Source organism: Sesamum indicum, linkage group LG8 (assembly GCF_026168435.1).
Source record: "Sesamum indicum cultivar Baizhima isolate 11 linkage group LG8, ASM2616843v1, whole genome shotgun sequence".
In the NCBI taxonomy this organism is placed as follows: Eukaryota; Viridiplantae; Streptophyta; class Magnoliopsida; order Lamiales; family Pedaliaceae; genus Sesamum; species Sesamum indicum.
Window position 1 is genome coordinate 25,974,709 of NC_142664.1, and position 20,734 is coordinate 25,995,442.

A 20,734-nucleotide genomic window follows, 5' to 3' on the forward strand; every position below is an offset into this window, starting at 1 on the left:
AGATTCACCACCAGTTGCTTTTCTTCAATTATTACAATTTCTATCCTATCTTCTCCTTTTCAGAATGGTAAGAAGATCTGTTGTTGCTCTTACTCAAGTAATATATAATAGAAATATATATATATATGTTCCGCAGGACGTATCTTTTTTACTTTCTTGATTCTTAACGTCTTGCACCTCGTTGATGGCCTTCAAGGGGTTACTCGTATTTCCACGGGATTGAATTTTTTATTTGAAATAATGGTAGCATCGTCTATTCCATTTAACATATATACGAGTGTGAATATGAATGAAAAATATGCAGAAAATGTCAAAGGGAAGTGAGGTGCAGAAGGTGATGGTGATCCTAACATGCATAGATGTAAATTGGAGTGGACTGAAATGGTTGCCGGATGCCTTGTCTCTTAACCCTGGAGATGAACTCATATTACTTGGACTTCTCCACCTCGTTGCTCCTCGTGCTTTGTCTTTGTGGGCAGCTGCCAAACTTTGTAAGCAATTTCTTCATCTACTTCTCATGTCTCCATATTATGTAAAGAAATTATTACTTATGGCTTAGACTCCAATGTTGTCACATGAGTTTGAATTCCCATCAAAACGTTAGCGTACATTTAATTTTTAATTTGCAACTGTCGGCCGTTTACAGGGACTTTGGCTGTGCCCGTATAGGGGCGGACACAATCCTATAGGGTGCCACCCTATTTTTCCCGTCTTTGTAAACAAATAAAAAAGAAAGAAAATTAAAAAGAAAAACTAATTTTAATTTTATTTATTTATTTTTGCAGTGGGATACAAGGATAAAGAGGATGCAAATAAGGTACTTGAATCAACAAGAAAATTTAGAGAGGAAGAGGTGAGAAGAAGGAAAGAAGATGTCAGCAAAAGCCCTGGCTTAATGCAGCTGCAGAAACTGTGTGAAATTGAACAGGTTACTTGTTTTTATTTTTTTATTGATGAAATTTCCCCATCAGATCCCATCATGCCCGTGATTGATGTAATTTTTATAAACGCGACACATAAAGTGGAATAAAAGATACAATAGGAATCACAATAAGAAATTCAATCCGCGATATAGTACCAATATATATCGGATCGAATGTTTAATTGATTTTGAATCTTCTATTCCACTTAATGTATACAGAGTATGTGTTTCTTTAAATAAAATAAATAACATATAGTGCAAAAATAAATATTAGTGGTAATTTTAACGTTATTTGCTCTAAAAGTATAATAAAAAAATGATACAATTTAGAGTTGTGCCTCGCTATATATGAGTGTGCTTCTTTTTATTCTTAAACATTAATAAAAAACAAAGATAATCAAATTAATTATTTTTGAATTGTTTCTTTTACTTTATATTACAGTATAAAAATATAAGAAAATATATAAATCAAATAATAAAGTTGTAGGACACTCGCCTATAAAATATATTTGTTTGTACATATTATCATTGAAAATATATTGATTTAACACCACAAATCAACATCAAATACAATTTCATTAACTAATTCAAATATATTTTCATTTCACATGAAAATTTATACAAAATTGAATATATATATATATATATATATATTGTTCATTAAAAACTGAAAAAATTGAAAATGAAAACACTAACACATGTTCAATTCAAAACAGTAATTGAAGTGAAATATGTGTTGTTCTTTTTAAACAAGAAAAAAATATATGTTTGTCTATATGTATTTTAATTAGAACTATTTTAGTTTAATGCTACAATTTATATAAACAAAATCCCATTTACTAATATAAATACATTATCTTTTAACCTGAAAATTTATACAGAATTAAAAATTTCATATTTTTCACTTAGAACTGAAAATAAAATACAAACAAATATGCAATAGCAGCGGCTTTTCTTCCTCTAAGCCCATGGCAGATTTAGGTAGCTAATGGAAAATTCTTGTACATAATAAGTTTTGTCAAACTAAATCAATCGCAATTTTGCAATAATCACATATTAAATATATTATACGTGTCTTATAATTAATTTAAATTTGATAAAATTGGGTCCGTACTAGAATTTATTGTAACTAGTGTATGGGTAGGTATAGCAAAAGAAAAGGAACAAGAAAGTGAAAGAAACAAACCAGAAATGGTAACATGCATGCATCAAAGCAGTAACACAATCTCCTTCCAAGGGAGCTTAAATGCCTCTCTTGCTGCTGCAAATGCTTGGGCCATTCTCTTTTTCTTGTGCCCAATCTTCCTACCAATAGAGCCTTCTTCATGGGATGTGACCGAGATATAATGAATATTCAGAATGTTGGATCTTTAGGACTAGTATCAGTATCAAGTTGAGTCCAAGTAACCAAGGAAGAACCCCATGGGTTTTGGGCTCTGCAAGAAAATGGTGCTGACTTAATTGTGGATTGTGCTGTGAATCTTATCTTGCAGGTTAAGGTAAGTGTGGAGGTAGAAGCAGGTTCATCTCGTAAAGTGGCGGCTGTCAGAGTGGCGAAAAGGTTGGGTGCCACTTGGATTATCCTTGGCAGGTCTGTTAACGTTTCAGACTGGCTGATACTTTTCTTGGAAAATTCTTGATTCTTGACTCAACTCTGAAATTGGCTTGTAGTAGTAGTTGTCGAAAACACACCTTCTGTCAGTTTTCTGCTAATGAAAATTTGGGATAAATCCTTACAAGAAAACATTAAAATGAGTTTCAATGGGGGATTTCTGGTGGTTGTGGATTTTCAAATGAAGGTTCATGCTTGTATGCTTTGTTGTTGAGTTAACAGAGTGCACCGTAGATCCTGATGTTGTTCTTGCATCTTGGTGAAGGACACAAGAGTTACATTGGAATATCCAAGCAAGCAAAAAATTGATAGATTCACCACATCTATATTGTGTTTTATTACAGGGAGATGAAGAAAGACAAACAATACTTCATGGATAGGCTCTCATGTAGAATATCAAGTATCAAAAGCAACAATACTGTTATAGAACTCAGAGGTCCAATCAATGAACATGTATCATATGATGAAATGATTCCGTCTTATTCATGGGAAGACCTCTCTCCACCCAGTAAGTCTTTCATTTTTCTCCATGAAATCCCTACTGTGGAGGTTCATTTTGCATTCTCTTTTGGTCGATCCACTCCCACATAGGCTTCATCAGCTCTACCCGGTATGCCCATATATAGTTGTTGAGTTAGATGCACCGGTATGTCCAATTAAGCATTTCAAAATTTAGTAGTAGATTGAAACTTATGTAAACAGTTGCTCTCTTGAAAACATGATCAGTAAAATTATAACGAAGTATGTACCAAGATTGTAAACATAAAGAAGCAATCAAACTTGATGGCATTAATGGTCTTATTATTACTATATATATGTAAGACATGGTTTTGTCATCTGATTCTGTATCTAGAATGTACCAACACAACTAGATATATTATTAGTCTGTGCACAAGCGAGAAATTCTCATCGGGGAGGTGCATGAATGCGGCTATAAATACTGTCCAGTTTCACTTCTAAAATAACTTCAAATTGAGCACTTTTTATAAATTGTAAGTTTTTCGAAACATGATGTAGGCATAAACATAGATATATAGATAGCCTAAGTCTTTGAAGAAATACTAATCATACAGTAAGAGAAAATGAATTTGTTTCCTGACTCCAGGTGCTCAAGGAGCAACCTCATGGAAAGAAACAGCATTTTCTTGTTCTAGTAGGCCTTTGCTGCATAGTTCCCGAACATTAGTAGAGACTAAAAGCACTATGAGAACCAGACAGGCAATACAGGTGGAGATGTCTCCTTTGCAACATGAAGTACGTAAGACGCTTGAGAGTCCACATAGGGGTGGCGAGAACCAAATGGAGAAGGAATTTGAAAATTCTATTTGTTCTGTCTGCAAGAACAGGCGGCCTACAATTGGTCTGCAGAGGGACTTTACTTATGAAGAGCTTCGTGAGGCTACAAATGGGTTCTCGAGAAAGAATTTCCTATCAGAAGGTGGGTTTGGCTCTGTTTTCAAAGGTAGGCTGAAAGATGAGCTGGTAGTAGCTGTTAAGCAGCACAAACCAGCCAGCCTCCAGGGAGAGAAGGAATTCAAGTCCGAAGTGCATTTGCTTAGCCAAGCAAGACATCAAAATGTAGTAGTGCTATTGGGCTCATGTGCTGAAGGAAGCCACAGGTTACTTGTTTATGAATACGTCTGCAATGGCTCATTGCAGGAACGCTTGTCAGGTAAGCTGCATTCGGATTGAAGCTGTATCTGTTTTACATTTTCTTGTAATTTTTTTCTTTTTCTTTCTGGGGGTGGGGTCAATGTAGTGGATGTGCTAACGCGTAAGTATGTTCTATTGGAGCAAATGGTCATCTGCACACATTGAAGCAGGGCAAGAAGTCTAGGCTGGTACTCTTTACTGTATTGTAAAACGCTATTAAAATGGTAAGTGCAAAGCTAAAAGCTGATTGGAAGAAACTTTTGTGGAATGCTGCAGATGACAGCCAGGAGCCTCTCAACTGGGAGCAGAGAATCAAAATAGCCTTGGGAGCTGCCAGAGGCTTGGCGTATCTCCATGCACGCAACATCATCCACAGAGATATGAGGCCAGACAATATTCTCATCACGCATGACCATGAATCAATGGTGAGAATATGTGCATCTTCAACTTCAGTCAATCCTTCTAGGAAAAGACATATCACACAATTGTAATCAATATTCTTTTGTATCTTACAGTTTAAACGCCTTGAAGATATCACATCATAATGATTGAATGCATTCAGACGCACATAGGAAACAATTTGATTTTACTAAAATATTTGTGTCTTACTTTTATTCAAGAGATACGGTATCTCCAAAAAGAGTTGAAACACAATCATTGTCTAATATATCCTTGTTTGATTTATCTCAGCTGGGAGATTTTGGCCTTGCCAAAGCGCAACAGGATGATACATCTGATACTGGTGTGGTTGGCACTCTTGGATACCTGGCACCGGAATATGCAGAAAGCGGGAAAATGTCTACAAAGACCGATGTCTACTCATATGGAGTGGTTTTATTGCAGCTTATCACTGGACGAAGTACCACAGATGAGATACCTGGAGGGAAAAGTCTCGTTGGATGGGTAAAGTACACCAGTACTTTTTGGGATTTTCTAACAGAAGATTTAGGATATAGAAACTTAACTTATTTACTCAATTTAGATTATATCTCTCACAGGCAGAACCACTTCTGGAGAAGAAAAACTACCCAGACCTTGTTGACAAAAGGATTCCAGACTCCCACAATCTCCACCAACTATTTTGGATGGTGTTGGTTGCTGAGAGATGTCTGAAAAAGAATCCTGATAATAGGTGGACAATGGAACAGGTATGCCAATTAGTTGGAGATCTGACCACTTCTTTCATGCATCAATCTTGTTAGATTCAGAACATTTGTGCACTATTCTACTTTTGAAGTTTCATGGCATACCACAGACCAGACTTTGCCTTGTATCCATGGACCCCCGTTTTTTGTTTATGAAATCTCGAGGAATCTACGTATGAAATATAGGTGTTGCATCGCACAGCACTTTATCATTACCATCACCACCTCTAGATCAAAACGTTTAATCATCATATAGCAAATTGAACGCTTAAGTACATCTCCGGTGACTTCTTTTAGCCACTAACAACGTCAAGATCCAAAAGAATGTGATTGAAAATCAAGACTATCACAGGAAATGAACAACTTGTGCATATCATACACTACATTTTGGAACACTATAAATGTTAAGTTCATCATGCATTGACGCGACCATCTGGACTAGCGACTGTGTGCTGCAATTTTCAACCCTGTGGAATAGAAAAAAATGAAATGCTGCGACCTATGCACTTGTTATTGGATTGCATCTAACCATATATACTTCAATTTAACCTGTACAGGTGGTGAATGTTTTGAACTGCATAAATAAAGTCAACACAGATATCATTATCGACTTCTCACCAGCAGAATCGGATTCCAGTAGCAGTATAATGAACTCTTAGTCAAACACTTTGCATTCTGCCAATTGTGTAAACCGTGCCTGACGCTCAGATATGTGAAGAGCAACCGATTTTTCCAGATGAGATATATATTTATTTCTCTTAGTTACTGTTCGTAGTGCGTAGTTTATCAGCCAAAACAGTCACACAGTTCTGTCTGTAATATAGAACACTTGGAAGATATGTGTCCGAAAAAACTCATAACATAAACAGATTTGCATGTAGATAATGTTGAAGGAAGCTTTCGAATCATCTTTGGAAATAGGTGTATGATAGATCATGCAAAGAAGTGCATATGATGTGTTGGTCTTATTACAATTTTGGTCTATAGATAATTGGCCTTTTGGTCCTTTAAGAAATGTAACCTGCATTTTCAGAGAATACAGTTTGTTGGAAAATTTTCAGAGATCAAATTGTGTGGAGGTTGGCTGAGCCTTAAGTGTTGCTCCTCTATCCACACTTTTGATGCTCCACCGCATTAACTTATATGCTACAGTAGTACACAATTAACTCTTCAACATAAGAAATCTATCACAATCTAGTTGTGTGTTTAAGAGGTGAAGAATTTTACCTTTCAATTTTATTAATTAGAATGAATATGAAAAACGAAATCAGAGAGACGGAATGGAGTGGGGAAGACATTATTGTCACTCAACACTACTCAGGCATTGTGTGGTTGAGAGGGGTAGAATTTCACCTTGAATTTAGTTTAGATCAAATTTAATTTAAACCAAATGAATTCTGCAATTCAATTATTTTTGGACCCAATTTAATTGATCAATCAATTAACTTAATTTATTTTTTGACTTCGCCACATCTAATTAGACTTGTATCAAATTTAATTCAATCAAATAATTTTACACAAAATTAAATCTGAAATTAATTAACTATGAAAAGTAACTAAAGTTCCACGCCATTCAAATCAAAATTATTTTTTGACATAATTAAATTTAACTTTAAGTTATCAATGTAATTTACCCAAAATCATGTCTATTCATGTATTTTGATAGATCTCAACCACACCAAGTATCATTCGCAACTATGACAACATCTCAATTCTCACGGATTGTGAGTTAAACGTACTCTTATCAGAAAAAACACAAATATGCGTACATAAATTGTCCAATATGAATTTTGACAAATTTGTTACAGAAGCACACCCAACCCCCGTCTAGAGAGTGGCACTACCCTTAAATGTCAGGTACAGGCAACCTGCGAGTTAAATGCATGAGCAATTCCTTTTTTTTTTTTTTTCTTTTTTTTTTTGGTTTAAATTTTTGGGGGTAAATGCTCCTTTTCTGCACAAGCTATCAACGTATCAAGCTGCACTCAGGCAGTTCTCCCACGTTCCATACTTTGAGCTGAAGTTTCCACCACCACTTTGCTCCGCATACTCAGAAATGACAGCACGAGCACAATTGTCCCAAGTCCTTGCTATCTCCCCAAGTGACATTGGTTGTGCTAGAGCTCGGAGAGAGATGCTAAATTTTGATTTCGCCTTTATGGACAGATCTTCATATTCCTTACTGTTAATGCAAATTACGGCACAATTCTCATCAACAGACAAGGATTTCAATATACACGTTATACAAGTGAAAATACTAAGAAAGCAATTAGCATCAAACATACAAGCCAGAATACCAAATGAATGATGGAAAGCATGTAACCAAACTACTGTCTGAATTAGTCCCCTACTGGACAACCCAGTCGGACTGCGTTTGGCCCTTAAGATCTCTTCTTAAAGGTCTTACGTTCAAAGAGTACGTGCATGAATGGGAGGGGGGAAAAACTATTGTCTGAATTATTTTGCTTTGCCTTCGAATTAAAACCTATCCTAAAATTCACCACATAATCCTCTAAGATCCCAAATATTGCACCTATTCTGTAGTAACGATGGTTAAAACACTGATTTGCTACTCAATCATTTCACATTTTCTAAACCAAATGAGGTTATTATACCGACTCTTTCCAATAAAACACAAATTTTTGGAGAAATTTATCCTCTTTGAAAGATTTTAAAATAAGCTAACATTATTCCTGATATTCATCATACCAGTTGTCTAAAATTGCAATATTAGCCTTGTTGCGCACTGCATGCGTTAACAAGCCAAAATCAGTGAATAAATAAGTTCACCATGAAATAGCAGTATTATGATTAAAAAAAGAAATATCATCCCAAAAAATAAGAGAGAAGAGCAATTCCATGCATACAAACCTGACTTCAACTGGAAACTTGTCCAAAAGTATTGGGGAGCAATTTGGATAATTGCTGGGAATGAGCAATCTTAGAGGTTGAATTGGAGACTACAAATTCATGAAAGACAAACTCGTTACTATGGGAGAAAGAGATAAGATCACAAGACGTGCTAAAGGGTCCCAAAACTCACCATTTGAGCTGAAGCATACTGTGATTTCAGATTTGGGCTAAGAGCCACAGCACTGAACGAGCATTTCACAATAGTTCCTTCTCCACCTTCGGCAGCAGCAGCAACTGCAGTCGGATCAACATCATCTTCACTGATATACACGACAGTGTCTATAAGTCTTTGATTTATTTCCCGTAACTCTTCTTCAAGTGCATGGTTAGCCTGCAAAAAATCAAAATTCATCTTCAAAGAAACAACCAATAAGCATTCTGCATGGAAGTCAAAAATTAAAATAGCACTGGCATCTGCCATAAACCATGTTAAAGGCTTGGTTTCATAAGCAATTCTGCGTGTACACACACATCTAAAGTACTTGTGGAGTGTGAAGAAATAACCTCTTTTATTCAACTATATGCATACAAGGATCAACCACAGCCATACGTAAGGCTGCAAAGCAAGACTTCTACGCTATTCTGCCATTCCATCTATGCTCGGTTTCATTAAACGAATAGAGTCCAACTACCCACCAGCACAGCATGACTAGATTACTTGTGACTAGACTGTTCCTATATAAGATATCAATAACTAAACTAAAGAAAGAAGGAAAATCATGACACAGCAATTTGGCAAGTCAAAAAAGAGTATGACTTGTTCACTAGGTTTTACTACAGCAGGGCCCAATCATAGTGAAAAGAAGATATTGATCCTGGCTTCAAGAATTCTGGCTATACACTCAACACAGGCAACACGCATGTCCTGGATGAGTGGTGCAGAAACAGTCAAATACCGTAGGACTTAGTTTACTTCCTATTTCTACAGAATTCATGATATCAAATCTCATACTTAAGTATGTTTGAGGAAATCAAAGGCTGCATATATAGTTACCACTCTACCTCAATCCGAGGTCGTTTGACGCTCGATGCTCCCGTGGACTCTCCATCAGATTCATTACCATTTAAATGTCTGAGACTATCATTCACGCTGCCAGTAGATGAAACAACATTAGATGGCATAGCACTCGTATAACGCCTCATTTTCTTGGTGCCACTGGACCCATCTTGGGTGACAAAATTCCTAGCCTGCAGACGACATTTAGTCATAGCCACCAGATCCTCACCAACTGCAGCCCGTGATCCATTTCCTGGAGCAGATCCCGCAATTCTGTCGACCATACTGACAACTGAGCTAATGTCACTAACTGAGGCACTCAATGCTTTAGGAGACATAGATTTCACCTGTCAAAAGGAAAGAGCAAATAACAGTCAAGTATAATAGGTGCACTAATGAGATTTAAGAGATAATTGTGGTGCCACGTGTCTTGAGAGAAAAACATGTTTACCACTTTGATTAGCCGCTCAAGTGGCTGTTCCACAACATTAGAATTTCCCGAAACAATGGTTGGTGCAACACCATGAGTGCCATCAGGACTGGTAAATTCTAGCAAAGGTGAGGCTGATATCCCAGGAGTGCCAATAGCAAGGGATTGGTTTGGTATCGATGCTGTAGCGGTCGGATGATGCCCTATATTTCCAGCATTTGACAGTGATGAGACACCAGAATTCATTTTCTCAGAATCACCTGGCATAGGGGATGGAGCCATGGAAGTTGAAGGAGATGGTACAATGAATGGTGAACTTGCAGATTGCAAGGGAGTTCCAGTTTTGGTATGGGATGACAGAAGATTCTGCTGGTCAATTTGTGGTGAAGGATGATGACCAATCTGTGGGGATGCAGCCTGCTGTGAAGAAATAGAGAACGGCGTCCCAGACTTCATTTGTTGGTGGTGATATGATGGTCGTTGACCGGAAGGGTTATGAGGCTGGAGAACTCCCGATTTTCCACCCATCTGGTGTCGCATCTTCATGTCGTTCGTATCATTCATCTGATTAAGCTGCATCATTTGCTGTGCAGGTAACTGCGCTGACTGTTGCTGTACAGTTTGCTGTTGCTGCTGCTGAATTAACTGCTGTCTATGCATATATTGTTGCTGCATCTGCCGCTGCTGATATTGCTGTTTTAGTTGCTGAGTTGAAAACATTTGTTGTTCCTGTTTTATCTGCTGCGATTGAAGTATATTTGAATTTGCTTGCAAGGGATTAACATTTGACTGCAGTGGTGTTAACCCACTTTGCGATGATATGGTGTTAATATTCATCTGCTGAGGACCACTCACAGGATTTTGTTGTAGGGAGTTCATAGCTACTTGCTGCATTTGGTTCAGTGCATTGCCCTGTCCAGGATCGATATTTGAACCAGGCTGTAGAGCATCCATCATATTCTGGCGGGAATTTGAACTTGACACAGAAGATAAGGAATTATGCTGCAAATTGGTCAAACTATTCTGCTGTGCACCCACCACAGAACCCTGTACATTCATTGGTTGCATTTGGGAATTCATTTGACCTTCACTTGCATGCATCTGAGAAGTTTGAGGCTGTTGCTGCTGAGGCTGTTGCATAGCATGCATGTGAGGCTGCGGAAGCTGCCCTTGCTGCAAAGAAGACACAGGCTTTCGAGGCCTATTTGAATTAAGAATATTGAGAATCTGTTTCTCAACTCCAACAATCTTATCCTTGTGACTGGGCTGAATATCATTCTTGTTAGTTCGCAGAAACATTATAAGACGTTCCAACATGACCTTAAAAAATCTGAGTTTTTCAAGCTGCTCATTCTTGGGCTGTTGAGGAAGAGCATCATGCTGCAATCCACAGCAAGATATATGTCATTAGGGGGAATCAAAGTTTTTGAATGATGTTAATTAAACAAGAATTAAATGATGTCATCTAGGAATTTGTTTTACACATGCGTTCAGGCCCTAGCGAGGACCAGGGAAATAGGGGTTTGGGAAAGTGGTAATGCTAAAACTGAGTTTGTTGGTTTTAGTTTCTTGGAAGCCTTGTATGTAGCTGGCTAACTTGACTACTCTTGCATTTCTCCCTTAAGTCCTTTTTAAGTAAACTAAAAACTTGAAAGCACCTGGGTGGAATCCCAACAAAAAGTTTACCTGCTGCAACTTGGCAGCCATTCTCTGGTACATTTCATTCAATTCAGGGAAATACAGCTCATACATGGATTTAATCTGCAGAGGAGCACATTATTAGATTTTTAAAAACTGAATTTGAAACAGAAATGCATAGATCAATAATTTAAAAAAGACAATTACTTGAAGAAGATAGATGGCCCTGCAATGAACCAATTAGTAAATCTTTTCATAGGAAAAGTAAATATGCCTTGACATGTACCTTTTGATAGATCTCCTCCTGCCAGTCCCCACTACTCGCAGTCCCTGTCTGGGATGAGGAATCTAAAGATGCTACAATTATTATGTGTTAGCTAGCTGAACGGATTAAAACAAAAGGCCCCCATTAACTAAAAGGTAATAGCACCATGCGCACAGAGGCATTCATCATGACAAAGGGAAGAAATGTTATTGTCTCAAACAAAAACTAAATTTTGGTCTCAATGGTTGACTTTTTGCATAGATAGAATGCTTTTCTTTAAGCTTTAAGTATTTATTCACTCACAATTCAATAATTCACAATGATAAGTCCAGTTCTTATAAAGTCACTTCATTTTAGTACAAGGATAACAAGTTTGTGATCAGCAATGACAACTAGAACAGGAATGTCTTTATGCAATGCAAGAGTTGGTTATTTTAGTACAGGTATTTCAGTATATGATTGGAGATGAGCTGCAAATAGTTTGAATCAAACTGACCTTGCCCAAGTGCACATGCATGAGCATTGGCTATTATTAGCCTTAAGCAAAGATGCCATGTTTAGAAATTCAACTAGGTTAAGACCAAATTACATTATATTTAGCCTAATTTAAGAATCAATTGTAATATTTATCCCCATATACTACAGTTGATTTCTCATGCATGGCCAAAGAAAAGCACTAGAAGCAACATTGATTGACACATTTTCTAATTGTAAGACATGCAATAGGCATTCAATCAATTTCACAAGTTAAATTTAGGTAAAAGTAAATGCATTAACAGTTAAAAGAATATACACGAATTTTCAATGTCAAGACCACACTGATAAAGACTGTTTAACGCTTTTAGTATGCAGTGAACCAATAAAAAACCACATCTTGAGGTGGGTGAAGCAATATAATTTTATATATAAGCATATGTCTGGACATTTGTATATCTCAAGTAGGTATAATGAACTCGGAATATCACATCATACAGCGTCTAACAAGAAACACAACAACCACCTATGAACATGACTACACGGCAAGCCATTTATGTATGATTTAAAAATAACTGCACATTTTTGTACTTTTTCACGAATAATGAGCGAGTTCGGTGCGACAATTACCACTTGACACTTAATAAAAGAGGCAACAACGGAAAGAGAAATCGTTTAATTCAAGCACTTGTTCATTTACCCACACCATATAAAAAAAAACCTCAATCCTCGAACAAGTTTTGCCTCTGTATTTTTGTGCAGTCGTCTGTGTCTAACAAGCCTCTTACACATAATACACGACAATCTACTTTAGACATTGATTATTCATCGAACCAAAAGGAATGAACACAGAAGACAATGCATGGCCCAGCAATCCAACACTTCCAAAGTACTTGACCCATGTCTACAAAATTAGGATAAATTGTGGCAAAACAGGCTTAACAAGATTAACTTAGTAATATAAAAAATTTGGACTTGGTTTTTCCTGGAGAAAGCTTCTTCAACTGCTAATTTAATTAACAGCGACCACCTCAGAGCTAGTTGGCAAATTAATTTGTTTCAGTAGAATAACATGATTGAATAATCAGTAAACATTAACCTGGGGGAATTAGGAAGTTAGAGCTACTGAATGGCCAAAAAAAAAAAAAACGAAGAAATCAAGACAGCAAGAAAATCAAAATATACACCAAGCACCAACAACCAATTGAAATCAATAACTTACTCATTGGCACCTCCGGCATGACTCTTTGAGATTGCATTAACTGCTTCTGTTGATCAATCGTTGTCTGTTGTTGAAGCAAGGGACCAGTTGTTTGAATCCTTTGTTGCATGTCTCTAGATAATGTATTGGGCTGCTGTTGCATACCCAACTGTTGTTGCATCTGTCCTGGCTGAGATTGAATCTGTGACATCAGTTGCTGCTGCATTGGCTGAGACTGTGGTTGTTGAGCTTGGTTAGGCAACATGTTTGCCATGTTCTGCTGCATTTGCTGCTGTACTGCAACCTTAGATTGCTGTAACATATGGACAGGTGTCTGATTAGTTTGCAAGCTAGAGTTACCATGTTGAATTCCAACCATTTGCTGCTGCTGGAAACCAGAAAGATTGGTCTGAGGGCCTAATTGCTGCTGATGCATATTTGGGAGGTTGCTCTGCTGACCAGTTGACTGCTGTTGATGCATGTTTGGGAGGTTGTTTTGTTGACCAATTGTCTGCTGCTGTTGCATGTTAGAGATATTATTCTGCTGATTGATCATCCTTTGCTGCTGCTGATGCTGCTGTTGTGCATCAAGAATATTATTCTGCTGGCCAATTAGCTGGTTCTGTTGCATGTTTGCAGTATTTGGCTGCTGCTGCTGTTGCTGCTGCTGTTGTGTGGGCAGCATCGGATGCTGAGGCATCGAAGTTTGTTGCTGATGCATCATTGAAGGCTGCTGCGGTTGTTGCTGCTGCTGTTGCCGGAGGACTGATTGTGATTGCTGCTGAAGCATAGATTGAGTAGACTGCTGAAGAGATGACTGCTGATTTTGAAGAGTAGATGAAGCTGATGTCTGCCTCAAAGATGGTTGCATAACAGCCTGCTGAGAGGATTGGAGCTGATTTGGTTGCAATAGGTTCTGTTGTTGCTGTTGCTGCTGCTGCTGCTGCTGGATCTGAGATTGCATAATGGATTGTGGGACGCCTCCCTGTTGGAACTTGTGCTTCATAAGGTGCTGTTGTAGCTGCTGATTATAGAGATATTGCTGTGAATTCTGAGACTGCTGTTGTTGCTCCTGAGTAACAACCTGTTGTTGCCTACCCTGAATCTGTCTTTGAGAACTGGCATAGATGTTAGAAGGCACTCCTTGACCTATGGAATTCCCTACTGCATTAGGAGTTACATTAGTCATGTTCTGCATGTTCTGCATGTTAGGATTCTGCCCAGGAACGTTAGGCATGGTATTCTGGGGCATGCCACCAACAGGGGGCAATGCAGATGTCAAACCTGCAGAATTTGGCACTGCATTTGATGCAATGTTATTCTGGATATTCTGGGATAAAAGCTGTTGCCGCACTTGAGATTGATTGGAAACCATTGGAATTGGTAGTTGCTGGACCTGATTTGGCATTTGGGGCTGCATGCTCTGAGAACCTACGAAAGATGCATGCATATATCATGTAGGGAGATCTACACAGTAAATGAATATAAAGAGCAAGGGGAACAGCTCATATTGATGAATGCAAAGGCAACTGGTGGATATGGCTCCAAAACAGAAAGAAACTACAAATAACAAACTTCATCAAGTATAAACATCCACAACCGTGCAACTCAGACAGAGTCCTATCATATATCATCACAGGAGGGAGGCATGCACTAAGGGACAGAAGAATTTCAAGAGTTACTCTATAGCAGGAACACAGCAACATTCTACTGAGAAGGCGAAGGAAATGTGGCTTCCATCAGCAATTTAGGCACAAGAAAAAGTCAAAATCAATGACGTTTGCCCTAGTCGGAGGAACAACCATACAGGCACAAAAGAAGTGGCAATTACAGGAGTTTACCACTGGAAAAGCCCAAAGGTCTTTTAGATATTAAAGAGATAATGGGTTGCCAATTTCAAGCAATTACATTGAGTATGGCAAGCTTTACAATATCTTTAGAGCCATTACACTGCACATGGACAGTAGGCTCATGGAAATAAGGTGTTTTGTCTCTTTTTAGAATTTGGAAGCACTGAGCTCAGTGGCACATGATCACGTACCATAAAAAATGTTTAAACATCACAGAAGAATTTACAGAGCAAAAGACTACTGATTCTCCTAAGAACGGGCGATTATACTCATAAGACTACATAGAAAATGACAAGCAATTCATAATATACAGTTTACAATTGTCAAATTTTATTCAAATACAATTCACAATTGTCAAATTTTATTTAAGTAATTATTACTTAATACAATTTGCCAACTTGTAAGACCACTACACCATGGTGAACACATCACTAATCAAATAAATTTGCTCTTCCCCCAACTTCGTCCATGTCAACTTTTGCTCATCCAGAGAGGAGTAAATCTATGATATCAAGAGATGAAATTATCTCAGAGTTGTTGGATCGTTATTGATGTACTACAGCGAATATATCAGGCCTTCAGATAGAAACAAGAGTCTTAAGGATTTGTAGACAGAGTACCTTGGACCAAGCAGAAAAGGGTTCAAATGACTGGACATCAGCAAAGCAAATCTTAGTATTGAAAAGTGAAAGAGGTCTTAGACACAGTTAGAAATGCTCCACATGTCCCATTTCACTTACTAGATTGACTTTCAAAGATATGAATAATAAGAATATAGGGATAACTAGAAGAACAAAATGATTGGAGGGGAGTAACAAGGATAAAGAGTCGGAAATCGGTGGATGAACCGCAAGCCGTCTGAAGTGTCAAAAACTGAAAGACCTTTTGGAGTCTTTGGACACAATTAAAAATTATTCCCTGCATTCCAATTTTCCTTTATGTTCGGACCCTGAAAGATGCTAACCAACCAAAGGAATATTTGGTGTGAATTAAAGAAAGAAGTAATTAGAGGAGCAACAAGGAGAAAGTTCAGACTTCAAATATCCATGTGAGCTACTTTGTTGTGAATACGAGAAACTTAAAAGTTTAGCAACTGCAATTCTAGTGGACTAGACCTCAAGCCGTACAGCTACTGGGTGATGTGATGAAGTCTATAATGTCCAATAGGAAGATCAAAAACGTTAATCAGAAGTTGATGAATGCTTGGCTAATTACAGCAATTACAATTCAATAGCATCAAGTAGAGGTGGTAAATTATGATTGAAGTCTGGAGGAAAAAGTAGAGAGAATGGCGCCAATTAAGAAAGTCTCCAAATAAATGCGGAGAATTTCATGAGTTTCCCTTAACTAATGTGCAAGCTGAACGCACCAGATTCAGGAATCAGGTTCGATGTGAGTTCTTTAAGAGCAAAGAAAATAGCAGCAAGTCTGAAAATTTCACGAAAACAGCACAGATTTTATTTACCTGGATCTTGGGGATTTTTGCTATTGCTTGCAGCATTAGACTGAAGAGAATTCGTGGATTTCGTCTCCATCGTCAGCATTTTCAAAGATATCTTTCTTAAGTAATCTTGCTGCAGGAACAAGTTATAGAGGAAAATGGTCAAGAGTACGCAAATGATACATAAACATAAAGTTTGGCCTGCATATGGCAAATATTAACAGAATATCAAGTGACATGTACCTGACTTGTTGCTGCAGTATAAATTTTTTCCTCAAACCTGACAGCTATTTTTTTAAGTTCCTGCAGTCCCTCTTGTCCAGAGAAAGGAAGATGCCTCTTCAAAGTTTCCATTCTATTCATTTTGAAGCACCATAGGTCTTAGTTCAATATTCGCAAGTTGTGCACAGAAAACAAAATTCTAGAAGGAAAACTGCTGATGAACTTTTACTGCTTTAAGAAAGTAAGATCACAATTTAAAGAAGACAATATAACAAGAAACAAAGATCAGTAGGCCAAGATCAAATAGTAAATACTCAACATCAATAAAGGACCCTCAATTATTCATATGTATCCTTTCATTGGGTAAAAAGAACAAGATTGAAATTGTGAGATCAACATATTTTCCAGTATAAATAAATAAATATATTTTGTTTATGGTTCGTATAAGGACACTATCCAGTATTTACTTGTTAGTCAAGGCATCAAATTTGTCAAGGACAACACTCGATCTACAGCCTTCTAGAACAAATACCAAAAAAATACATAACTTGAAGAAACAGAAGCCTTGCAAGCAACAGACATGATTTTCTTTGACGTGCCTATTTCATAATGACAATCCAGAGCCTTGCTTTCTTTATGTCATACGGGATTAAGAGTCAATTACCAGAAAATTGTTGGATATGATAATTACAGTTTTGTTCATTCAATCTTTTATTCGTTTACACACTACAATAGATGAGAATTTCTAAACATTAATAGGATCTTTACCTTTCTTAAATAAAAATTTACTATTTAGAATGCTATATTCAAAGAATCAGGGATACCTTAGAATGATTCTTTTGCAGCTATTATCATGGTATAACTATAACCAAAGAACCATATGCATAACATTTGATCTCATCCATGTAGGAGGAAAATGAAGTGAACGAAGTAATAGTAACATGACTTCTTCAAACCTATTATAGATCTTATCCATACTGTAATTATGGTACTGCTCGTCAAAGAAAAATGGTTAAAATATGAACAGTTCAAAGTTGAATACAGAGAAATGCAAATAGAATTTCGTACAACTAGTTCTTTATTGAAACAACAAAAAAATAAGTCTGTTCACCCATGTATCATTAGTTTGTAAATATCTTCATTCCAATCCAGATGCTATCGATTCTTATTTTCACATTTGCTAATTTGTTCTTTTCTCCTGCATGCTGGCTTCAAGGTAAGGGTTAAGCATGAAAGAACCATACTTTACATAAATGGATTCTTGCTGCATTGAGCATCCAGAAAAGGCAGGATTCCTTTTCCTCATCTCATCTAAGCTTCATATGTCAGTAACACAACTCTCCCTTTCAGCTAGCAACATATTTGTCACCACCTTCTCAAACCTCCTCATGGGGTAAAAATACAATTTTACCACTTAAATTAAAGTAAGTTGATCTGATAGCTGCTTTGATAATCCCATTCCATATCATACCCGCTAACCCAACCCCCTTCCCTTCCCACGGGACTGTTACCAGGAAAACACAGAGATCACACATTCCAGGAGCTAAAAGCTACCTCTGTCGCACATTCCCACTTATGACAGTTACCTTACTAAATAACATGCAATCCTCAAAATTTAAAAAAAAAAAAAAAAAAAGGGGATGCCATTTTTCCATTATATGTGATTCAGGACAAATGAAAAAATGTTTTAAATAGTTATCATTGAATCCTCATAACATCTAAATATGAAACTCAAAAATTGGATAAGGGGCTTAACCGGAGAATCCTCCTTCTCCAAGGGGCATGGAACTACTATTAGCAAAGTCGGCAATATACATTCACTTCTTGAATCATCTACAGAGCTAAAGCCCAACAAGCGACTTTCAGAACTGAAGACACAATAGCTAGAGAAAGGTTCCCCAAAGATTATAGAACATAAGGATGCATTATTTTCATTTTATATTTCCTCAGTTATATTAGCAGAGAAGTCCACTATTGGCGAACAAATGAGCAATGAAAAGTTACAAAACGATCTCAGGAGTGTTAAAATGTACTAGCATGTTGGAATTTATTAATGTGGATGATCACTGTCATTGAGCATGTCACTTGTCGAATGCATTCCAAGTTCTGCTTGTAATGCCCGTGGTAATGCAATACCTAGCATCACTTTTCTCTTTTCATCTCCTCTCTTCAATCAACAAAATTTTATTATCTTCTCCCTAACTTTCAACCACATATCGTATGCACATGCAAGTTACTTTAGGATCTTTCAGAAATAAAACCTCTGGTTCCTGAGTGCGTAACAAAGGGAACCGAGCCTAGTCCTATATCAATAAAAACCATTTCAGAATATATATCCCTTTCCACACAGCTCAGACAAATTTTCAACTTGTGATATACTAAAATCAATTGCTTGAATCTGGTATTTCCTAACAAGCAACACAATAGACAGGATCATCTTTGACAAGGTGCTCTCAAATGAATTCTAAAAGACATGAACAGAGGCAGACTGTGTATGAGGCCACATTATTATTTATTCTTCATAAAGTAATTACATTGAAGGTGCAAGCACATTTCCCATCGTTACCCCGAATCTGTTTCTTCTTTCTAGCTTGAAATACGTCAAAAGCACACATCATTACAAAAGTTTTGTTGTTTAAAGTTTCTTTTACATTTCTTTAGCATTCTTCACCAACTCTTGATCAGATTCCTGCTCTAAAGCAAAAGCAGTGGCTATCAGTGACAACCAAATAATACCATGTTCTGCAGCAGGGGTATGCTTCCAGTCCATGCTTCTTGTTTTAGATCACAATAATCTCTATATTGTCACTAGTCTAAATATCACTATTTTACGCAGCAAATTTCCTTACACCATACGAACTGGCGATTTTAAGTTCACCATTCTTCAGGCAGGAGAAGCAAAATCAATATTTCTAATTTCCACGAAACTGATTTAGTAAATAGCACATCATCAGAAGCTTCAAAAACAAATTTATACTATCACCCCCCCCCCCCCCAACACACACGCCCCACCACCACTACTACAAAAGGGTTAAGAAAAAGGAAGAAGAAGAAACTTGGACACTAGGCAAGAAATCTACATGATCCAGCAGAAGTTGCAAGCTCAAAAACACTGAGTAAAAATCTACAGTTATAGAATAACTAAAAATAATTCAAAAGGGCAGCATGAGAAATATATGACTTTACATCTTGTTTACAATCCTCTGTCTGGAATCAGGTTGTAGCTGAGTCCTCCAATCGCCGCCTTCCATACCCGCAGCGGCCACCGCTTCGCCGCCCATAACCTGACCAGGAATCTGAACCTGTCCTTGGGCTGCCCGCCAACTATTGTTATCCATTCTTCAGCTTATCACTTAATTCCCCAAATCTCTAAAGAAAAAGGGGTCCAAAATAAAGGCATTCAACAATCTAGCGACAAATTATACAAACAAATCAAATTGTTTCTCTGAAAAGAAAACAAAAGAAACAAATACCTGAAGAAACAAAAGATGGTTGAAACTACTCAAATAATTGGGCGCTTCATCTTTTAATTTGCATCCGTGCTAAGCGATTTTGACTTTAATTTTGACCTTAGGTGATTGGAAGAAATGGTAGATACCGTCGAAGATGTGATTCTTACGTGTTTAGGAGAGCAATTCAATTCTCTTTTGTAATCTTCTGTTTTTCTCTTTGGTAATAATAATAATAATAACTGAAACACAAATGATGAATTAATTAATAAGAGAGAGCTCTGTCGGAGTCGGAGTGGGAGAAGGGAATGGCAGCGATTTTGCGACTATGGGGGACAAGAATTTTAGTAAAGCAGCTATTGCTTCAAACCCAAAATCGTTTTCAGTTTCAGCGATTGTTTGTATGTATTTCTTTGGATGCGTAGAAAAGGGCCTTTTCTACCCCGACCAAATTACCCACTATTAAAAAAAAAAAATTAAATTACTCGTTGAACTTTGGGACGTTTTTGAAAAAAATGATAA

General features: G+C 37.2%; 2 protein-coding genes across 3 annotated transcripts; one reads left to right on the forward strand and one right to left on the reverse strand.

Annotated features, from left to right (window-relative positions):
* The first annotated feature begins 307 nt into the window (after nucleotides 1-307).
* LOC105168883 (putative serine/threonine-protein kinase PBL7) lies at nucleotides 308-6,240 on the forward strand. Its single transcript, XM_011089070.3, has 9 exons — nucleotides 308-491; nucleotides 786-928; nucleotides 2,416-2,513; nucleotides 2,879-3,042; nucleotides 3,640-4,206; nucleotides 4,464-4,612; nucleotides 4,878-5,090; nucleotides 5,186-5,335; nucleotides 5,890-6,240. Exons 1-9 carry the CDS (start codon nucleotides 308-310, stop codon nucleotides 5,989-5,991), a joined length of 1,770 nt encoding a protein of 589 aa, XP_011087372.3. The 3' UTR covers nucleotides 5,992-6,240.
* Nucleotides 6,241-7,040: 800 nt separating this feature from the next.
* On the reverse strand, nucleotides 7,041-20,623 carry NRB4 (mediator of RNA polymerase II transcription subunit 15a-like protein). 2 transcript variants are annotated; one of them, XM_011089073.3, is made up of 12 exons: nucleotides 20,237-20,623; nucleotides 19,950-20,132; nucleotides 16,785-16,896; nucleotides 16,566-16,674; nucleotides 13,272-14,681; nucleotides 11,597-11,658; nucleotides 11,359-11,433; nucleotides 9,694-11,052; nucleotides 9,248-9,589; nucleotides 8,376-8,576; nucleotides 8,204-8,292; nucleotides 7,041-7,514 (listed from the first exon to the last, which is right to left on the reverse strand). In XM_011089073.3, the coding sequence occupies exons 2-12, from the start codon at nucleotides 20,099-20,101 to the stop codon at nucleotides 7,307-7,309; spliced, it is 4,119 nt and encodes a 1,372-aa protein (XP_011087375.1). In that variant the 5' UTR covers nucleotides 20,102-20,132; nucleotides 20,237-20,623; the 3' UTR covers nucleotides 7,041-7,306. The 2 variants fall into 2 exon arrangements, with proteins under 2 accessions (XP_011087375.1, XP_011087374.1); XM_011089072.3 differs by having other exon boundaries at nucleotides 11,597-11,667.
* Nucleotides 20,624-20,734: the final 111 nt, after the last annotated feature.

Bases quoted from the DNA above. Each gene is read 5' to 3' on its own strand.
- NRB4 (XM_011089072.3), bottom strand. From the start codon at position 20,101: ATGGATAACAATAGTTGGCGGGCAGCCCAAGGACAGGTTCAGATTCCT. The intron at 14,682-16,565 runs GTAAATAAAATC...CATCTTTCGTAG, and splicing joins CAAAAATCCCCAAGATCCAG to GTTCTCAGAGCATGCAGCCC. The intron at 11,053-11,358 runs GTAAACTTTTTG...TGTGGATTGCAG, and splicing joins TGGCTGCCAAGTTGCAGCAG to CATGATGCTCTTCCTCAACA.
- LOC105168883 (XM_011089070.3), top strand. From the start codon at position 308: ATGTCAAAGGGAAGTGAGGTGCAGAAGGTGATGGTGATCCTAACATGC. The intron at 492-785 runs GTAAGCAATTTC...TTATTTTTGCAG, and splicing joins GTGGGCAGCTGCCAAACTTT to TGGGATACAAGGATAAAGAG. The intron at 4,207-4,463 runs GTAAGCTGCATT...GGAATGCTGCAG, and splicing joins ATTGCAGGAACGCTTGTCAG to ATGACAGCCAGGAGCCTCTC.